Consider the following 21656-nt stretch of genomic DNA (forward strand, 5'->3'; position numbering starts at 1 on the left):
GCGCTTCAAAGCGCCCAATCAACGGAAACAACCCAAACAACCCACCAGCGGCACTCCAAGGAGCGCTTTTGCCGGCTCTCTGGTATCGCGCAGGAGATCGCGATTCAGGAAAACCTTTTCAACTACCTTTTCAACTACCTTTTCAACAATTTCTAGCCTCACCCGGCGACGGAAATAAGCCTTCAACTAAGTGTTGTAAATGATGAAATCGAGTCAGTCACCACTGCAAATTATCAATATTAAGATAAATTCAGTTACGAAATTTTACAAGCTGAAACAGCAATTATCACGAGAAAACTGGCACGCATTTTGCGAGCGTACCCGATGTGCATCGGCGGTACAGTGTTCGGTGCGCGCTCCATTCACAAGATGTTCCGTGCACAGTCGAGAGGATGGCGTTTAGGAAACGTCTTTTCGGTTTAAGCGGTATTCACACGAGCGAGAAATCCCTCCCTTTGCTCCCCGCGCTGCGTATCACGTGACAGAAACGTCACGCTTTCGCGCGGAGGCGCGGTGATGCAGCCCTCGCCGAGGGATGGGGGAGGTTTTGCTCGGGCTGGACAAACGGTCCCCGCCTTGGCGGGGGATTTCTGCGCTGTTGACGGTACTTTTTCGCCTGCCTGGCAACTTAACAGATTGTGCTTCGCCTGTTGCCGGCGGTGGCATCGCGATCGCCTCGTTGTTGTGCCGCTGCTCTGGCGTAGAACACCAAACATTTTTTCAACGATCTCTCGGACGATGGCGCGATTAATGATCAGTGATGAGGCAACTTTTCATCTTCTTTCGCTCGTTGAGCAGTACCCGTGTCTTTGGGATACCGGCAGCGCTGATTACAGCAAGACAAACCTCAAGACATCAGTATGGGAACATATCGGTATGGAAATGATGGAGCGTTTTCCCCAGTTCGGGCCGTACAGTGCAGGTGAGCGGACTTTTTTTGCTTTGTTTACTGAATGAATATGTGCATCGTTGTGCTCGATTTGTGAAACGTATTCTGCGTCGAAATGATCCCTGGGAATGTCGCGATCCCTTACGACTCGCTACAGGGAAGAGTTCCTGCAAACCAATCACACGCGCTAATTCTGAATTGAGTTCATACGTTGGAATTAAATTTTAGAACCGATTAATTTCGTGGCACACAGAGTAAAAGAAAAACATATTTAATGAACGGCATAATATAGCACACCTGGCCATGTGTTTTTAATGATAAATCAACAATATTTCAATAGCACGTTCAACGATTGTGCTAGAGATCAGTCAGAATGTAATTTGCCAGCTTTCATGCAACGTGGCTTGTCTCACTTTGTACACAGTTGTCATATTTGTCACACTAGCTTTGTTTGTGAGGCTCAGGTTGTCTTGGCAAGTTCTCAAGCAGAAGTTTGTTCTTTTATTTTTTTTTTTCCGCACAGATAGCCTCAAGCTACTGCTGAAGAACAAGCGGCGAACCTTCAGGGAGGAGAAAAAAAAGATCCTCCAAACAAAAAGCGGCCAACCATCAGACGACGTTTATATTGGGAAGTGGAAGTTCTATAGGGCAATGCTCTTCCTGGATGCCAGCGATGTAAATCCAGGGAAGCGTACATGCAGCGACAACTATGGAGAAACCATAGAAGAGGTGAGTGGAGCTTTATTTCTTAGACATCCCTGCATTCATTCATTGGGATAGTAACGCATAAACGAGGGAAATGCAAACATGTACATTTTAAAGGCAAGTTAATATATGACAACAAACAAAAGCAAAATAATAAAGATAATGAGATGTAGTTGAACATGTTTTTGAAGAACAGTGTGTTGTTACACGCTTTCCTTTATTCGAACGAACCACTGTTTCTACTGATTGCAGTCGTATAATTACAGGACTGCGAGGGTTCTGCAGGAGGCAGCGACGTTTCAACCCCCAGCACTTCGGTCGAGCCATGTTCTCCACCCTCCCAAGGGGACGCAAGTGCCGTCCGGTCATTGAAGAGAAAAAATGACTCGGAAACGCTGTCCCTGCTTGAGCAGCGCACAGCAACGTTAGAGAGGATGGCCCGATGCCTGGAGGAACCAGCCCCGGACGACTGTGCGGGATTTGGGTCCGTAGTTGCCCAATACTTGAGGCAAATGCCGATGTTGAAGCGGGCGAAGTGCGAGGCACAAATGATGCAACTAATAGTTTCCCATCTTGATGAGTGACGCGTTTGTGTAATCTGAGCACAAAATAAAAGAATCACTATCGATATTGTACCTTTAGAGCACCCGAAATTCCACACATTTGCAAAACACAGCATTCAACATGGTAGTCTCGCACTATGTCACATTCCTCCTAAGGTGGCTAATGTCAATGCCAGCGAGTTTGTCCTGCCAAGGCACGGCACCTTCTCTACTGAAATATTCGCAGAGCCTTTCTCGCACTGCTGCAGCAAGAGCTCCAGCTCGAGATTTCGAAGACTCCAGGCCGAAAAAAGTTTTCTCGGGAGCGGTTCCTTTGCTTGTCTCGGGTTGTTCGACCTGGCGTCTCTTCAAGAGATTGTGCAAGACACATGCTGCTTTCACCATTGTGCTCACCCTCTCCGGTGTAGCGTGCACAGTAGTTAAGAGGAAGCGAAATCTGTGCGCCAATATACCGAATGCGTTCTCTGCCACACGACGTGCCCTGGACAACCTGAAAAAATATTTAGTAAAGCAATAAGTTGCATTGAAAATCATCTCTACATATAATAGTTGTGCACTACAAATGCTTACGGGATCAAGACCAGGAAGAAAAGAAGACAGGCACAACTACCATATTTTCCGGTGTATAAGGCGCACCCCCCCCCCCCCCCTTTTTTTTCGCGAGTTTCTAAGTAACTATTAGTATATAAGACGCACCATCGAAAATTGTGGGGAAAAAGTTTTATACACCGGAAAATACAGTACTTTCATTCCCTTGGCTTCATCTTCCACAGGGACTTGAAGGAATGTGGTCAAGACAAATTACGTTTAGTGACCACAAATTTCACAATGTACACCAAGATTCTCTGGGCGATTGTCAACAGGGGCGAGTTAAAGGTTGGTGTTATAGTGGGACTCACCGATAATTGAAAATTTTTTGTGCCTTTGAAAGGTCGCTCCCACCAAATGGCTTCATGAGGTTCGGGGATAGTGGGAATGCGTCATCACCCACGATCACAGGGGGAAGCTGGAGGGTAGATGAGGCGTTCATGCTAATCATGTCAGGTAGCCCCGATCTCTTTTCCGTGATTGCTTTCTGCAGGGGGGTGGTCTGCCAGATCGCACCATCTCCCTTGGAGCCGGGCGTCCCGACATCAATATACGCAAACTTGCAGTCGGCGTCGACAAGTGCAAAAAGGATAACACTGTACGTTTTTTTGTAGTTGTAGTACAGTGTTCCTGACTTCGCAGGTCTTACAATGACGACGTGTTTTCCATCAATGCCGCCCACGCAGTTTGGAAACTGCCACCGATTGTTGAAGTGCTGAGCCAAGTCCAACCAGGCCTGCTCACAGTTTGGTGCTACCAGCATGTCACCCTTCAGTACATCGTAAATGGCGGCACACGTGCTGTGGATGATTCCGTTCACAGTGCTGTGGCCGACGCGAAATTGTCGGCTCAGCGAGTACTGGGATTCCCCTAGAAAAGAAAGAAACGCGAGTCCAAATTATTTTAGCGATACATTTTCATCCTTTTTGCGGACACAGCAGTGCTTTGTTAGCGTAAGTGCACTGGTTAACCAAAAGCCTTCCAGCATCAAGAACTTGACTGACACGCCGTCAAACACCAGAATACGACATCCTGACGACCTCTTAGTAAGTCGCTCGACCGTGTGCAAGAATTTAAGCGGACATATTTCATTATTTTAAGACGGGCTGCCGGACATACGAAATAAGGTAAACAAACAGGCTATGTAGTAGTAAGAACACACAAAACGAACAGATGGACGAAAATAAACATGTAGTAGCTTTGTAGATTTCTACGTGACGGTTCCGTTAAAATGCGTCGGTGGCCAGCGCCTTCACAGAACAGTCGCAACAGCATTAACGAAATCGGTTATTGTTTATGATAAATGGGTACCCACCAGATGCCAAGTAGCGCAGAGTCAATTGAAGACGAGTCTTCGCGCTCACGGGGCGCCTTATATTTGTATCTTGTTTCTCAATCCGCTGACGGATGCGGGACAGAAGTTCGAGGAAGACGTCGTAAGGCAGGCGAAGAAGTCGTCGATACTCATCGGCGTCGTTTTCGAGCAGCTCGTCGTACAATTGGTTTTGAATTCCGCGTTCTTTGTGCTGCATCCATTCTTTCACCCAGCACCTTTTTTTCGCTGGAAGAACTTCGTCGTCTTCCGTCTCTATCAGCGCTGCTGCCATAACAGCGTAGCGTCGTTTCAAGTACGCCTCCATTTTCCTACTCTCGACCGCGGCGCGCCCGCCCGACGATCCACGTGCGCCGAGCCTTGCTGTCGAGAGTGCGACCGCTAAATTCGTCTGGTAACACTGATATCCCTCCCGTCTCCCCCGCCGGTCCCGCCGTTCGTGTGAAGGGTGGAGCTGAGGAGGGAGTTCTCCCGGCCGCGTGCGTCACGCACATCCCTCCCCGAAGGCATCCCCCGTCTGAACACCGCTTTACGGACGCAATCCACTACCGCCAAGACCGGGGTCATGTGAAAAGCGATGGTGCTTAAAGACATTGCAGCCGCTCTCGCCTTGCCAGATTTCTTGCAAGCTACATTGATCCTTGGGCAGTATTCGACGATTTCTGTCGTTATTCGTGCACCCTATGACCGAGCAATGGTGTCCCGATGACCGGGGGACTGTTGTCATCGAAGCCCGTGGCTCTAATTAAGTTTGCGAGTTTAAAACAGAAAAGAAAGCGCGAACGAAGTTGGGGCACAGCCGACACCGAACACCGGCCAAGCCTCTCATCCGGGTCTTTCACTCTTTCTACACAACCAGAAAGGGGGAAAGCGCCGGTAGCCCTTTCCCCTTTTCTCTCTCGCCCTCTTTCAGTAAAACGGTCTATAGACCTTTTCCACAAGGGTGCCACCATCTTGAATTGTCGTCACTTCCAGTATGGGCGAAAACATTGTTTTGCCGTCGCCACGCCAAAAGAAGACATTTAGGATATAAGCCTAACCGTCACACATTCTCGTTTTGGCTCCCCTCTATTTTTTTGCTAGTTACAGGTTGAAACGTTTTAATATTTTGTCGCCGCCCATACTGGAAGTGACGACAATTCAAGATGGCGGCGCCCCTGTGGAAAATGTCTATACAAGGACACCGAAGAGCTCCAAGGACCGGGAGAAGGTCGCCACTTTCAACACGCCAGTCGAGTGACGTACAAGCAAACACTTTTTTTTCTTTCTTTTCTCTCTCTCTCTCTTAAGAAGGCGCGGTACCTCTATTTATTCGTCCGTTTCAGCCACCAGATGGCGCGCAGCTCGAAACGTGGTTGAACGCGCAACTTCTAGATGGCGCCAGTATCGAGGTGTGAAAAGGCCCGCGTTATCCGCTGCGTGAAATAGATCCCGAAATGTGCCGTGTTCTCCTGGCGGAGGAAGTTTCTCCCTCCCTCGCGCGCGCTTGGTATGTACGCGCGGTGGCCGAGTCGGCCTCTTCGCTGTGTGAAGCAGATGGCACTCGTTTCTGTTCGGAGGTAGGAATAAAAATGCCGGTCCCCTTTTTTACGACGCTCGTTTCTATAGCTTGTTTTTCTTTTTTTTTCTATCTCAAGTGACCTACAGTACCGCCTGTTCGAAATCGTCCTTTGCGGTGAGCGATTGAGAGTCAGGTTAGCATTTTATTTGGGTCAGCACCACACGTTCAATGGAGACCTCGGGTGGCGAAGTAAATATGCATTGCTCCCCAATGTGTGTCCAAGGTGCGCAATGACAATCGGAAAGGGTATTGAAGGCGCGCGACCGTCGGTTGATAAAATACGTGCGTTAGATTCACTTATTCAGTCTAATCATTTTTGCCAACGTCTTTTATCTGTTTCGACAAATGACATGGTCGAGTCTATTGATAACCTTAGCTAGATTGGACGTACCGAGTGTCCGGGCTTCAAATAAATTTGCTTCGTTTATGTGAATGAATAACTGTTTTCTCTTTTCCGTGCTCGGTGCTATGCAAAAATCGCTGAGATGTTATGGTAGCTCAGTGTGGCGGCGTTTTGCACGCTGACTCGCTATTGCATTCGCTGTGCACAATATGTGTTGAGATCGAATGTGCCAAATCGTATTTCCGATCGATATGATAGATTTACTTTGCTACAGTGTTAATTATATTTTCCTGATTTAAACTGGTTCGTCCCTGATCTGATCCTAAGTTCAAATTCGAAGGGCAGACAGACTTAGCGTCGTAACAGCCGTAATGCGCAGAAAGAAATTAGTACCATGAAAGAGAAACAAAAGGATACGAGGTGGCTCAGTGTTATAGAAGTAATGAGTGTGCAAAGGATGCCATCGTACGTGTTTTTTTTTTTTTTTTTAACTCCGCATCGCTGGGAAACGCTCAAGGTACCAGCAAGACAGCGAGCTGGCGTGAAATTTCCATCGAGCGGAAAACGAGTGTCATTTTTATTTCATCATGCGCTTTCATTTTGATATGGCTCAAAATGGGCGCGAAATAGTAACAGGTAAGGCAACAAAATTTAGATGTTAGGTCTGGAGCACCGCCATACTCAGCCGTGTTGGGGGCATCTCTCGCGAGTCAATACGGCAAAGGTATTGCGCGTCGAACTGTACGTGAGAGTTATCCATTTCAGCGAAACCTTGATTTCGCAAAACTATTGTGGCTCGAGTCGTGGCTTCCAGTATCGTTCTCCCAACTTTGTTGAAAAGGGCATGAAAGCGCGTAACCGTCACTTTTTTGAAGTTCTACTTAGAGGTGAAGTGTTTACCGTAAAAAGTCGTTAATTATTTATTTTTTTTCGTTCCACTACAAAGCTCAATTCACTTAAATTTTTGTTTTTATATCGTCTCTACAGCGCTTTTACGTCGGTACTTTCGTGTTAGAGGACATCACATAATGTGCGAAAAAAAAACAACTTTTGTGGACATCAAGAAAAAAAAAAAAAAAAAAGATGGTAGTTGTCTTCACTTCGCACTGCATGTTTTAGCACGGAAGTTCCTATTTGGTTATGATGTCTTTACTTTCTTAAAAATTGTATACAGTAATTTAAATTACCGAATTACAAAAACGTCGAAATTGTATAACTGCTTTTGTTGGGACGCCAGGACGACAGCGACACTTGTGTTCCCTCGTGGTTTTCGCCAGCATTTCTACGATGAATTGCCAGGATCGCGAGATGCAACAGCGTGACACTCCGTCTTCTGTGACGTCATTTGTTGCACTTCGGGACCACTTTTGATGTATGGCCAGCATAAGACGCTAAACACACCAGTCGGAGACGCGCTGCAGGCGCCATAGTACTGCTCTTAAAAGTAGCTGTCACGTGCTTTGCTCCGCGACTGTGATTCCCTCACAGCAGCTCTGACTGAGGGTTGCCAAATTACGGTGAAACAGAGTATAGACAAAACAGACCGGAAACGAGCTGCCATCATACGATAGTCAAACTCCAACAAAAAGGATTAGTTTCTTCCCAAGCTGGACGACATTTACCGGGCATCTTTAGAGCTGCGAAGCTCAAAAATATATATGTTGAAGTCACTCCGATGGGGTACCGATAACTGCGAGCCACGAACATGAAGGATTCGCTAACATCCGTCAGGAGTGTGAACGGTAAGTCGTCACGCAAACATATTCTCACAAGCCGCAAATATTTATTTGGCTTAGCAAGTAGAGTACTAGTATACTAACGACATGTGATTATTTTACACAAGATACCATTTCTCGGTTCTTCAAAACCATTTCCCTAGTCTGAACGGTCGCGCTACGGGCCGCGGCTAGCCGTGCCCTCGATAGACTACGGAGCTGCGTTGTGTCGTCTGCTACTGTACCGCCAACAGGAGAGCGATAGCTCTGTGTGCTCCACAGATGCGTGTTGCGGTATAACTCTGTACGTCTGTCCTAGAGGAAGACAAAAAGATAGGCTCTGTGACCCCCTCGTAAGCTAACAAAAACAAACAGAAGTATACTCGTTTGGACTAAAAGGTTCACAAAATAGTGACCAGACATTGGAAAAGCATATGTCACAGAACTTGGTTTATGAAATGGCATCATTGTTTCGAGCAAGAAATCACCTGCTCACCACTGGGACGATGAAATCGCCACGAGCGAGAAATAAATGACAGTTGATTTTGAAGGACAATCGCGACGTGGAAATCCATAAAAGAGTTCCAATAAGACGAGAGCTTCCCCTTCTCTTCAAGTGCGTGGGTTACGCTCTCAATCCTGCACCTGTGGTAACACTACAGGCTCCTAAAATCGCTTTAAAAACGTTCCTGATCGCAACAACTTTTTTTTTTTTTTTTGTCGAGGCGCTATTTTATTTTTTTTTTTGTCTACTTTGATACCCCATCAGCGCAAAAACTACCATAAACTAAAAAAAAAAAAATAGTGGGCATACGACGACAACGCACCCACTGGGCCCCGAGTCAAGGCAAGAACAACTAACTACTAAAAGGGGAAAAAAATCATGTTCGCATACACAGACAGAACGCCTCCATCGAAAGAAATGAATCATGCGCTTGTTCTGCCAGTCTCGTTGTGCGTCTGTCAAAAGCCACAAAGGAGGAAGACAATCAGCGCCTACACCACTACACCAACTACATTCATATTTTTTAGGGCTTTATTGAACGATAACTTCAACTATAGTTAATGGAACACGATGGCTTGATCTCAACAAAAACCTCAACGTGCGAAGCTTCCACAGACGGTCGCTTGCGAGTATTCTCAATGTGAGACTTCAGAAGCTTTCGCTTGCCATAGGGAGCTTGCTTTCGACTACAGCACTGCACGGGCCCGGAAAGCGCGGAGCGCGCTGCTGTGGGGAGAGGTTGACTTACAAGATGACGTGTTACGTGGTCACGTAAGAAGGCAGAGGTTGACTTACAAGATGACGTGTTACGTGGTCACGTAAGAAGGCATCATTTCGTGCAGCGTGATCACGTAAGATGACGTCATTTCGTGTAACGAGATCATGTAAGATGACGTGCTTGTGTCACGTGATCACGTAAGATGACGTCAGTTCGTATGAACTGACGTCATCTTACGTCAACGCCAACAACATTAATGCCGTCCGGAACCATTGACCTTAGAAACGCGCCTCTTCGCTTGGAGAGCTGATATGCGTTGATTGTTATTTGTTTCTTTTGCCTACTACAGACCATTCAAAAACTCGCCTTCTGGGTGCCACCAACTTCGTCTACTGGGCTGTGAAGCGCGTTCGAGCGTGCGCAATACCTCTCTAGGCCGAAAGATTGTACACTGAGTATGCGTTCACAGCTCGTCAGGATAGATGCTCCCACGAGAATAGCGTAATGGATATGTGAATAGAATTGGAAAGTTGAAATGTTCTTGTCCAATCGCATTTTTCTTTGGTTATCAACGCTTTTTAGCGTCATCACAAGACGTTCAACCCATAATACACTGTTGATTAAAAAATAAGCACCGAAAAACATGCACCGATTTTCGCTCAAAAATAAACACCGGAAAAAACATACCGTAATCATTACCCATGTCACCTTTTTGGGTGATATGTGAATTTCCAGAAGAACAGCGAGTTATCACCCTCCCCTAGGAATACCCTGACTACAGAGCAGGCGACCCGTTTTTCCCCGCGTTAGATTGCGGTGACCACGAACCGTACGGAGGTCACAGGACGTTCGTGAAAAATGAAAAGGAGGAAAACAACGATCTACTCTGTGCACGCTTCATCCCCGACTTCCACGACCCCAAGGCCGAAGGACGTTTGTGTGAAGGATAACGATGAAATAAAACTTTGCGTCAAAAAAAAAAAAGCCCGTTTTTAAAAGAAAAAAAAAAGTAGAAACAAGCACAACGCGTTGACGGACCGCGAGTTTGTGGAACACCTCGCGGTCCGCTTGCCACAGGACAGTTGTCTTCGACCCATAGCTCCAAGGTGAATTTGCCACTTGCGAAAACACGGAGACCTACCCAGCGAGAACCAGGAAAGCAAGACACGCACACTGACGCCTCGGCGTGCAGAATGAAACAGGATACGGGCGCGGAATACGGCCGCGGAAGAACACCTCGCACAGTGTCGATCCGGCCGATCTCCGAACGGACGATTTCGCATTTCGTGGACAGCGAGCGCCACCGCACGGGAGAGAGAGGCACCTTAAAAACGACAAAAACAAGCACCGACACCTTGGTTCTTTATATTTGCTGTAGTTACGGAACAAATCGACTTACATGAATAATTTGAATATTATTCGATTCCGTAATAAATTTAGAAGACATTAAGCGCAATACTTCTTATGTTTGAATTTAGATAATTTTGTAAATTCGCTCCGAACGCAAGAGTGCCGAATTAGCCGATTTTGACCATTTTCATGATTTTTTAAAGAATATAATTAAATTTATGATGAAACATTTGTTGCGCTTAGTGTCTCGATAATGACTCAATGTCTTTAAAGCCGAAATTTTCAAGAATATCCGCGGAGTTATTATGTGAGAATGTTTGTAATTTGGTGAAAAACCTCATGTATTCTCTATGGGGCTCTGAGGTGCGCCCCCTCTTAAGCATTTTCAGCTTTCTCGAGTGGCCTTTTTTTTAGTTTGCATTTGTTTTGTATTAGTAGGGTGCTGCCAGGTGTGACGTTCCGGGCGTGGTTCATTCTTCGTTGTTCATCTGGATTGTTTTGGAAACAGCGACGACGATGGCATGAAGGCGTCTGGATACTGCCCCTTGAATGTGCTCTTTAAAGGGATACTTCAACGAAATTTGAAATATTCCCGTCGTGTTCAAACATAGGTTGAATATGATCCACAATATCCGTAAATGACAATCGCACGTTTGTCTTTTGAGCCTGGTGGCTGTATTTTTCGTTATAAACGGCCCACTCTGGCAAGCGCTCGGAGAAGGCCCAGCGGAGACCACGTGACATCCAACGAAATCTTGACGTAGGTCGTCTCAAGACGAGCAAAGCTACGGCGAGTCTGACGTTGAGAGAATAGCCTAGTCGTTCCAGCCACCGAAGCGGCTGCTTTTGCACAAATTTTGAGTGACGGGTTAATCTTCTATAATCTTGTAGGGACTTCTGCGACTTCTGCGACACACAAAAGGGATTCTCGGGAAGAGGGGAGTTCCTCCTTCCCCCCTTCTCTCGTCGTGGCCGGAGACGAGACAACCTCCGTCACTAGCTGTAAAGGTTCCTAGGCGGGCATTACAAACGAGACGTTAGCGACATCCACCAGGTGCTCTTTGCTAATCGTTTAATTCGTTTTAAAATTCCTTTTCGAGACTTTTTTTAACAAGATATTGTTATGTTCCATGTAATACTGCTCTTTTGAACACATATAGACCAAAAAATGAGCGCCGAAATTTGGTTGTAGTATTCCTTTAAGTGGAATGTGCCGTGCATCAACTGTGTTGTTGCGGATTTTGAGTTCGACATTGGACTACCCAGAAAGGTTTGTCACGCAGAGACGGAGGCGCGTTCCCACCGGCGATGCGATCTAGTCGCGCGATAACTTTCATCGGAAAAGCGACCATCGCGTGCAAAAAGCGACGCGATTTGAGCAGTCGCTTCTCGACTCGACTTTTTTGAGATGCGATCTAGTCGCGGAGCGGCTGAGCCAATCAACGGCGTTCGGAGCGAGAGTTTTCGAGAAACGACTCGCCAACGAAGGCGTTGGACTCGCTTATCGCACACGCCGGTGTGATCATCTAATTTTTTTTTTTGCGATGCGAGCTAGTCGCATCGCGCTGGTGTGAATGCTCAGTTTTAGCGATTGAAGTGACCATTTATTCTGACTGCGGAGACTCCGGTGTTAAAAGCGTGGCTTCTACAAACTGTTAAGTTTAATTTTAAAAAGAAAAAAAGTGTTAGTATTTGGAGGTGTTGCGTTTGGATAAATGCACATTTTTTGCGCGAAGGCAAATTACGTAAATGGGACTTGTGGAATGTAAACATATCATTTTTGACGAGATAGTTGGGTGAAGTCGAGTCAACAAATTCGTTCACTCGCATTCAAGACAAGCGATATAGCATCCGTCCTTCTGACGAACATTCCGTTGGCCTTCGGGGACTAAATCGTACAGATGCACCCTGTCTGAGGGGGACTAATGGATGCTTTTGCTCGCGCACGCCTATCGGTTGGTCCCAGTCGAGCGCAGTTAGTCCCCAGCTTTTGCGCACGGTACCTAGCTTGAGCCAGATGGTCCTTTTGGGGAGCAACTGGGACTTCAGAGGACCAAATGCTGCCGTTAGTCCCTTGAGGTCAACTTTTTTCTTCGAGTGTACCATTGAACTACAACTGAAATTTGGTCACCTTGAGCCTTACACGTGTTTTGTTTGCTAAACCTCCGCTTCTTGTTACTTCATTGGGCGAAAAGAAAGCCGCATCTTCACAGGAGTGTCGAAGTTGAGCCCAGCGTTAAAGCATGAACTTCTAAAGAAACGCAATAAATTCGACCGCACTACTGCACAAAAGTTACTATGATGTCTTCCTCGTGTCATCATATATCTCCCACTCAAATTTTATGCTGATAGAAGATTAAGTTTGCGCAAACGCTAAGATCGGCTAGCTACGACGGAGGCCCTTAACAAGCGTCCCCTACTTCTCGCTAAGCCTTTTTGGACGAGCTTTTACTGACGCCCAAGACCTGTGCCTGAACGTGTGTCTGAAATTATCTCGGCATACTCAGTCAGGAAGAAAGCAAACACATAAAAAATAGTATGACCATTAGCAACGGTCAAATGCGCTTTGAATAATTTCGTTCGTTTGGCGCACCGCATAGCAGTTCACGCCCGTCCGGCGCACTTCCGGCAAACGGTGCGACATGCTTCACACAAGTGCTTGACTTTTGCTTTCTTAAAACGGTTTGTATGTGCGAATATGCCTATATGATTGGCAGGATAACTTTATGCGCATACGCGTGAATAATAATGAGATGCAAGCGGGTGGGGACTTCACTTCGTGCAGTGCTGCGGGTCAGTACAGATGAGAGATAAGAAGTGTGTTAAAATTGAGCTTTACAATGGCGCCTCCGAGTTTTACCTCGCAAATTCAGGCGTAGTAAGGAAAACAGTAATCGCAAAAAGTTATATTTAGTCTATGGATGCACGAAACAAATAAACTTCTTGATCAAAACACTAAAGTAAAGGCTCGAGCTCGATATATGCATACTTATTGGTTGCTACAGCTTGTTGATTCGTACACAAGCATGATCCCCGAGCTTCGCCGCGTCGATATTCCCAGCACTGGCTTGTCCACATACCTCGAAACGCTAACAGAAAGGCTCAAGTACAAAAATACAACAAGCATGTGTTAAGACAAGCTATACGTCTAGGGCTTGTGCTAAAGCTTCGAGGTCTGGCCATTTAGGTTAGTTTAGAGACCTCAAATGACGCTCTCAGGACCAGAAAACATGAGATAACGGCCGCTAATAGTTCGCGCTCTGTGTATAATCTCTTGTCGACGTGTCGATCGAAACCGAAACCATGCCACTCCTACCTGGCCAACTAGTTCCCAGAGTGTTGCATGCAAGGCTTTATGGAAGTAGTCTATTGAGGAAGTGTTACATTCGAACAATATATTGTACGTACCACACGATGCCGCGTTATCCGAAAAGAATTTATTTGAGAAAGATCTCAAATAACACAGTCACAGTCGACGACAGTCACACTTTGACGATCGGACGAAAGCCGAGCTGTCTTTGTTTTGGCGCACGTTTTGGGGAGAGCTTCCTTTTCTCACAATCGCACCTAGGCAAAGAAACAAACGCGACTGACTCGTTTCTCACCCCAACCCGGACAACTTTTTTTGGAGATGACTGAGTATTCTACGCGGATTATCTCTTGGAGGGGGGAGAACAATGTCCGCAAAATCGCGTCGAGGGTCGTTCGACGTCCTTCCCCTCCTTCGTTTCCCGTGAATGTCGAGCAGAAAAGCTTGAATGGCAGGCACTTACCAGCCTTATTTCTCACAATGGAAGATAACACAAAAAGGGTACGCAGCACGCATAAAAAAAATTAAGTGGAAACTTTCAAGAGGGGCGAGAAAACGTCGAATGCAAAACTGCAAAAACGTAGATAGAGAACCGCGCTGAGCGGGTCTTCACAGTCTCAGAGAGTGGCTGAAAATTTCAACCTGTATGGATGGATGAATACGGCTGAGCCCTTTGGATCGGGCGGTAGCTTACGCCACCTAGCCATTTTGTTTTACATTTAAGCTTAGAATATTTAAATGTGAAATCTATATTCACTCCGCAGTGCGAAGAAAATGAGGCTATGAAACCCCCTTGCCATCAGTAAATAAGAAAATACCTAGTTTTCTCTCGATTTCTGCCACCATTCACTTAATCTTTGCTTGGTAATCTCTACAGTCTTGAAATCCACTCTCCCTTCGCTGTCTCTAAAACCCAATGACTTTATTAAATCTATGTTGTCTTCGGTAGGCATAGGGTGAAGCCCTTTACAGTAGAGTATCAAGTGCTCAGCCGTCTCGTCCTCCTCTCCACAAGCAGTGCACACTGTATCCATTTCTTGGTACTTCACTCTGTATGTTCTTGTTCGCAAAACACCCGTCATCGCCTCGAACAGCAATGAGCTTCCCCTAGAATTGTCATAAATGCTTTCTTTGGCAATAACTGTTTTGTTTAATCTATAGCTTTCCAGAGCAGTTTTTGTCTGCATTCCCTCTGGCCACCGATCTCTTTCTGTGGCCTTAACTTTCTTCTTAACTGAGACTTGCTCTTCCGTATCTTCGCTATAGCCCAAAAGCTTTCCTCTTAATTTCCTAGTGCGCTGTCTCCACTTTGTGTCTACACTCCTCATGTATAAATAGCTGAAAACCTTTCGTGCCCATTGCTCCCCATCCATTTGCCTCAACCTATCCTCAAATTCTATCTTGCTCACCGCTTCCCTGCTGTCAAATGACGCCCATCCCATGTCTCCTTGTACTCCCTGGTTTGGCGTTTTGCAATGTGCCCCCAAAGCCAGTCTACCTACTCCGCGCTGTTTTATTTCTAGTCTCGCATGCACTTCGGATTTCATGCATAGCACTGCGTTTCCAAAAGTCAAGCCAGGCACCATGACCCCTTTCCAAATCTCTCTCACCACCTCATACCTGTTGTAATTCTAAAGTGCTCTATTTTTCATTACAGCTGCATTTCTGTTGCCCTTACCTATTATATACTTTTCATGCTCTCTGAGATATTCTGCACCATCACATATCCATACTCCCAGATACTTGTATTTACTAGCTCTCTCAACTGTAATATTCTGTATCTTCAGCCTCTCAACTTCATCCTCGTTAAAAATCATGACTGCTGATTTTTCGCTACTGAATTCTAAGCCTAATTCCTCTCCTTCCCTACCACAGATGCTCATTAATTCCGGCAACTCTGTCCTGTTGTTAGCCGTTAGTACGATATCATCCGAATACATCAATCCCGGTAAGGATTGCTGAATGTTTTGGCCTAGCTTACTGTAAGAAAGGTTGAATCCAAGCCCACTCTTCTCTAGTCTTTCCTCCAATCCTCTCAGATACAACATAAACAGCAAAGGCGATAACGGGCAACCCTGCCTAAGGCCTCGTCTTATCTCTATTTTCCCTGTCGCCTTTCCTTCCCATGTTATAATCACCTTGTTATCTTTGTAAATGTTCCTTAATAGTGCTGTTAGTCCTTCATCTAGGTTTAAGCTCTCCATTATGTCCCACAGGTTCCTTTGGTTCACATTGTCATAGGCACCCTTGATATCCAGAAATGCCAGCCAGAGCTGTCTGTTTTCTTTTTGCGCTATTTCTATACACTGTGTTAGAGAAAATAAATTGTCCTCCAACCTTCTTTGTTTCCGAAACCCGTTCTGTAACTCGCCCAGTATGCCCTCGCAATCTACCCATTCGTCCAGTCTGTTCTTTATAATCTGCATTACCAACCTGTAAATAACCGGTGTCACGGTTATGGGACGATAGTTCCTAATATCAGACTTATCTCCCTTTCCCTTACATATCATACTCATCCTACTAAGCCTCCATTCATCTGGAATATTTCCTTTTGTTATCATGGTACTCACTACCTCCCTTAGTTTTGCTTTAGATTTAGGACCCAAATTCTTCACCAGCTTGATAGGGATACCACCTGTGCCTGTCGACGTGCCACTAGGGACTCTTCGTTCCGCCTTTTCCCATTCTCTTTTTCCAAAATCCGCGATGTCACAAACTGGACTGCTACTTCCTTCGGTTCTCCTATCTTCCACATGTACCCGTTCCCGAAATTTCTCCTCCATCACTGTTCCTATATATTGTATCGCATCATCTCCCTCTAATTGATCTCCCTGATGCGAGAGTATGAACCTCTGTCTAGCTTGCGTCGTTTCACCGAGTGAGTTCAAGTGCTCCCAAAACTTCTTGGCAGCGTTTCTATCTTTCTTACTTACATTACTCATCCATTCCTCACCCTTTCTCTGAATTTTCGCATTGATCAAACTGGATGCCTCTCGGCGACATGTTATAAAATTGTCCCATTTTCTTTTTACTTCCGTTTCGGACTCCCCACTACGCTTGAAATACCTGTGTTCTCTAGAGGCTTCCTGACGTTTTTGTATCGCTTGCTTCACTTCTTTGTCCCACCAGCTTTTTGGTCTATGTCCTTGCTTCCCCTTTCGTTTACTCTTAACTTTGTCTAGTTCTAGAGCAAAAAGCCTTGTTAGGCTCTCATAGGTCCAATCTGTATACCGTTGCCCTGAAACTGCTGCCTCTATTCTTTCAACAACTATTTCCAACTCTTTGTCGCTGTAGAAAGTTTGCTTTGAATTATGTTGTCTAGTTTCAGCATTTACTTCTCTGGCAAAATTCAGCTTAATACGTTTGTGATCACTACCAAGACTTTTGGAACCTTCTTCATCTATTTTCATTACTTGTAACTTACCATATATTTTGTGTGACATGAGTACGTAATCTATAGTTGAATGTAGATTGCCAGTTTCCCAAGTTATGTGCCCGTCACACTTCTGACTGGTATTACATAAAACTAAGTCATGTTTTTCCACCAGTTCTAGTAATATGCTTCCAGTTGAGTCCGGATACCCATCCAAACCCTCAATATGGGCATTCATGTCTCCCATAATAATTATTTCGGAGCTTTCCCCTAGTTCACTAATGTCTCTTGATATGCAATCAATCATTTTTCTGTTTTCCTCTTTAGCACCTGTCCCTGTCCATAAGTAAACAACTCCAAGTACTGTTGATTCCCCAGCGACTTTTCCTTTCAGCCACAAATGTTCGGCGCACTCCTTTCTGATCCTTTGAAAGTTCATATTCTTCTTAATAAATGCTCCAATTCCACCTCCCTTCTGTTGCATTCTTCCCACACATAGTCAGGGTTGCAAGGTGGCTGCTCCATGTCTCTGAGATGTGTTTCCACAAACCCATACACCATTAAATCCTCCTTTCTTAGTTGCTCCTCTACCTCTTCCCATTTTAACCTATTTCTACCACCCTGCATGTTAATATATCCGATGTCTGATTGTGCTGTTTGTTTACACCTGTTCTTACGTTTTCTCCTCTTTTTAACCCTGGGTGCCTCTCCTGACTTTGTTGGGTTTTCAGTTACTTTAGTGCCCCCAGGGCCCTCGGTCCCCCCAAAAAAGCAGTCACCGTGCGGCCCATCCTATCCCCCACCCAGTAACCCGTGGCCTCACTGTAGTGAATGCCATCTGCAAAAGGGCGGGAGCCAGCCTCGCACACTTCTCTGTTTACTTCCATTACGTCGTACCGAAGCTGTCGACTCATACCCTTCATTACTCCGTTGGCTTCGACAACCCTCCTCTCCGTTAACCCGGACTGCCCCCGAACTTCTGGAATGGTGCACACAACCACATGCACATTCTCAGACACGTCCCTCAGCTTATGTATTCCAACGTTTAGCTGCTTTCCGAGGTTCTGGCTCCTACCCTTGAGCACATCATTAAGCCCCGCATGAACTATTACTAGGTTCTTTCCCTCCCGGTTATCCCACATCCCCTCACGTGCTGCGGTCATAGCATCCACCATACACTTCCCTGGCTGGACCTCTACGGTTACCCTCTGGTCTCCCTTCACCCTGTTATGTACACCCCTCCTAACCCGTGCTACGTTAGAGCTCCCCACTACCAGTACCCTAGATCCCCCTGTTGCCTGCGCGCCTTTGTCCTGCGACTTATCTCCTGTCACCTCACTGCCCGACGCCTGCTGCTCGAAGGCGCCATTGAGCTGAGGTTCAATCAGCTCTCCAGCGTCGTCGAGCCCGCCAGCCAACAGGCCGGGCTCCCGACCACCAGGGACCCCAGCCTGCAGACTGGTGGTTCGTCCCGCTAGAACTGACACTTCCTCCTTTCTTCCCTCGCTACTCTCACTCGCTCGAATTGCCCCTTCCAGGCGCTCTACCCTACTGTCACACTCCCTCTTACGTTCTTCTAAACCCGCCTTCCATACTTCCTCCAGCTCTTCCGCCTGCTTCTCGAGGCCGACCCGCTGCTCCCTTTCATGAGTTAGCTGCCTAGTCAGCTCCTCAACCTGGGCCTCGAGACCCACCCGCTTCTCTCCTTCTACCTTAAGCTGGGCCTCAATCTCCCGAATTTTACCCTCTCATTCCCCAGTTACCTGCTGAAGCTTCACACAAAGCCGACACTCGAAACTCATCCCCGCCACCTCCTCCAGGCTCCCGAAACCCGTCCCCTCTATAGGTAACACCACCTCCCACACCCCTCGCACTGCACCAACCTAGGGAGCCTACATGTGTGCTGCGCTTAGGGTGATGCCATTCTTTGTAATACCAGTTGCCGACAAACCAATGTTGCCAATCTCGTTACCGTGGTTACCCCGCTATGTTTGCAGCCATTTTGTTTCACTGCGATAATCCCCGTTAGGGCTAGTTGTTGGTACGGTGAACGGTGCGGCGAGTGCGGTGTGTCGTCCCGGGTCCTCGCCAATGAGAAGTTTTCATATGCAATGCCGGTTTGCTGCGTTCCATACTGTCGGCAAAGTTACAAGAATGGTGCGAAGTTGTACAGATTTCCAGCCAATCCGGAAAGAAAGGCGGTATGGGTTTCGCGGATCAAGAGGCCTCTCTGGGAGCCAACGAGTACATCGCGTGTCTGCGGCGTAAGTACAAAATTATCATACAGCAGTACCGATATTCGGTCTCGTACACTTACGCTGTCGGGTGGTCGAACGAAACGTCCAGGGCAGTCACGTCCGTGACTACTCTGGGACAGCTTTGCTCGCGGACAGGTGTGCTTGCGCGCGAGGTTCCGAGCGCTCGCGCATCATGAGCACTCTGCTTTCAAAACTGCATCGTCGCTCTTCGCTGCTTCTGAACAGGGACAAAATCCGCCCCTGAGCATATCTGCGTGACTTTCTGCTTCAAATCATAAAAAATAGGATGGTGTACGAGTGCGTGCCGGCTGACACAGCTGCGTCGTAGCCCGCAGGTTTAGCAGCGATAGAGCACAGCAGAGTTAGCCTGCCGCCTTACATCTGGAAAAACCTTAACCTATCTCATGTAAGGAGCCTTCATGTATTTATAAATACAGGTACTATTTGAAGCTGGGATCATGTTTCACTCAGCGTGTCATATACATGAAACAGAGCAGAAACTGTTTCACAATGTGTTGTGTCTGAAAATCCGGTAAACCTTTTTCAGGTACACTTGGAACTATCCTGTTTTGAGGAGAAACGTGCAGATGGGTGGCGGCGCCTCAAATTGACTGCCATACCAACATTGTTTTCCTCTCAAGGTGAGCAAAGCCTGGTGGAACTAGGAGATGCACTAGGACACAGGGAGGAAAGATAAATTTTTTTTTATTATAATGTTAAATATTCTCATAAAATAAATTAATTCAATAAGTGTGATGTGCCATGCTCCCCAATGCATGCAGTAACGTCTAACATTTGCTAGGAAAAAAAGAAGACAAACACGCAGATTAGTTTGAAATATTTCTGTAACTTTATTCTATTCAAATGTGCCAATTAGCAAGTTCAGAGCCTACCAGGCTGTCCAGACTCTCCATGTCCACCCCCAAATGCCCATTATGGTGACTGCACAAAAAGAAAAAATCTGATCGTTCCTTCAGTGTGGCACATTACGCAAAAATTGCACGGTAATTTGTTTTTCATGATGGCTAAACTTAAATATTGTTTTTTAATTTCTTCCAGCGTCTCCGAAGTACAAGCCAGCAGAGCAAGCCCCGAAAAAGTAGTGCCGCACCGATTTGAAGAGGCAGCTTGCATCAGTGCATCACTTGGAGCCACGGCCTGCGATCCTCCTATTCATGCCTCATCTGAAGAGGCAGTGGCAGCATCATCCAGTACGCCTGAGCCAACAGAAGAGAAACAATGCAGCTCGGCCGCAAGCACCTCGAGCCATGAATTAAGTACAAGCGCCACAAGCACGACCAACAACACAGCTCGTGTCAACGCATCACCTGGGACCGCAGCTGGGGATCCTCCCATTCATGCCTTAGCTGAATCAACTATCCATGACGAAATCTGCAGTGATGCTACAACTGGATGGAGCGGCCCCACACTTCAATCTGTTTTATCGACTGCCGCTTCATTGACACCTCAGCAAGATGACTTCATCTCTGACAACGATTCCATGGATATCATCACAGAAGATCCTACAAACATTATGTCACTACCTGAAAATGAGCCACCACCATGCATTGAGCCACCACCCAAAAGTGTGACAGAAGGAACAGAGAACGTTTGTTGTCTGGAGTTAAAGAAAGCTCTACGCGACGTCCTAAAAAAGTACAGTTCTCTTCAAGAACATCATGTGAATGCAAGGAAGCAGATCCGAACCCTCAAGAGTCAACTAAAATGTGTACAACAGCAGCTTCAGGCACTTAAGGAACCGAAGTTCCTGGCCGACGATCAAAAGAAGGTCCTTGCAAAACAAAACAGCCGGGGTATGACATGGTCAATGGCAACAATCAAGCAAGCTCTTCAAGTCAAGTTTGCATGCGGCACCACGGGGTATGAGCTCCTTCGGACACTCCGCTACCCTCTGCCCAGCACCAGGACATTAATGCGAAGACTACAAGGCTTTTGCTTCTTACCAGGAATTCTAAAAGAAGTCCTCGATGTCCTGAAAAAAAAAAGTAGAGACCATGGAAGATGCAGAACGGGACTGCGTTCTCTTTCTAGACGAGATGGAAATTTCAGGGGGCATAGAACATGATCAGTCGCAGGATTGCTTTCTCGGGTCTGTGACTCTTCCGAAGATGGAGGAAGTCGAAGCTAACCGTGCTTTGGTTTTCATGTTGGGGGGCTTGACGACCCGGTGGAAACAGGTAGTAGCGTACCACTTCACGGGGCGGTCGCTTGAAGGCACCCTCCTGAAAGACTTTGTCCTCCAGATTGTGAAGTTGTCCTTCGAAGCGGGACTAAAAGTACTCGTGGTCACCAGCGACATGGGTGCACCAAACAGAGCAATGTGGCGCGAACTTGGCCTTTCAAGTACCAGGAACTCTGACACAGTGTGCAGCATATCACACCCATGCCTTGAGGGGCGCCGTCTGTATTTCATGGCCGATGTCG

At 46.5% G+C, this 21656-nt stretch overlaps 2 protein-coding genes across 2 annotated transcripts; one reads left to right on the forward strand and one right to left on the reverse strand.

Annotated features, from left to right (window-relative positions):
- The first annotated feature begins 651 nt into the window (after nt 1-651).
- LOC120842152 lies at nt 652-1966 on the forward strand. Its single transcript, XM_040213181.3, has 3 exons — nt 652-922; nt 1413-1618; nt 1847-1966. Exons 1-3 carry the CDS (start codon nt 739-741, stop codon nt 1964-1966), a joined length of 510 nt encoding a protein of 169 aa, XP_040069115.1. The 5' UTR covers nt 652-738.
- A 326-nt stretch (nt 1967-2292) lies between these two features.
- LOC120842153 (putative nuclease HARBI1) lies at nt 2293-3776 on the reverse strand. Its single transcript, XM_040213182.1, has 3 exons — nt 3764-3776; nt 3057-3615; nt 2293-2647 (listed from the first exon to the last, which is right to left on the reverse strand). Exons 1-3 carry the CDS (start codon nt 3774-3776, stop codon nt 2293-2295), a joined length of 927 nt encoding a protein of 308 aa, XP_040069116.1.
- Nucleotides 3777-21656: the final 17880 nt, after the last annotated feature.

Source organism: Ixodes scapularis, unplaced genomic scaffold, assembly GCF_016920785.2.
Source record: "Ixodes scapularis isolate PalLabHiFi unplaced genomic scaffold, ASM1692078v2 PGA_scaffold12__126_contigs__length_90152505, whole genome shotgun sequence".
Lineage (NCBI taxonomy): Eukaryota > Metazoa > Arthropoda > Arachnida > Ixodida > Ixodidae > Ixodes > Ixodes scapularis.

Bases quoted from the DNA above. Each gene is read 5' to 3' on its own strand.
- LOC120842152 (XM_040213181.3), top strand. From the start codon at position 739: ATGGCGCGATTAATGATCAGTGATGAGGCAACTTTTCATCTTCTTTCG. The intron at 923-1,412 runs GTGAGCGGACTT...TTTTCCGCACAG, and splicing joins GTTCGGGCCGTACAGTGCAG to ATAGCCTCAAGCTACTGCTG. The intron at 1,619-1,846 runs GTGAGTGGAGCT...TACTGATTGCAG, and splicing joins ATGGAGAAACCATAGAAGAG to TCGTATAATTACAGGACTGC.
- LOC120842153 (XM_040213182.1), bottom strand. The intron at 2,648-3,056 runs GTGAGTCCCACT...ATATTTTTTCAG, and splicing joins CAAAAAATTTTCAATTATCG to GTTGTCCAGGGCACGTCGTG.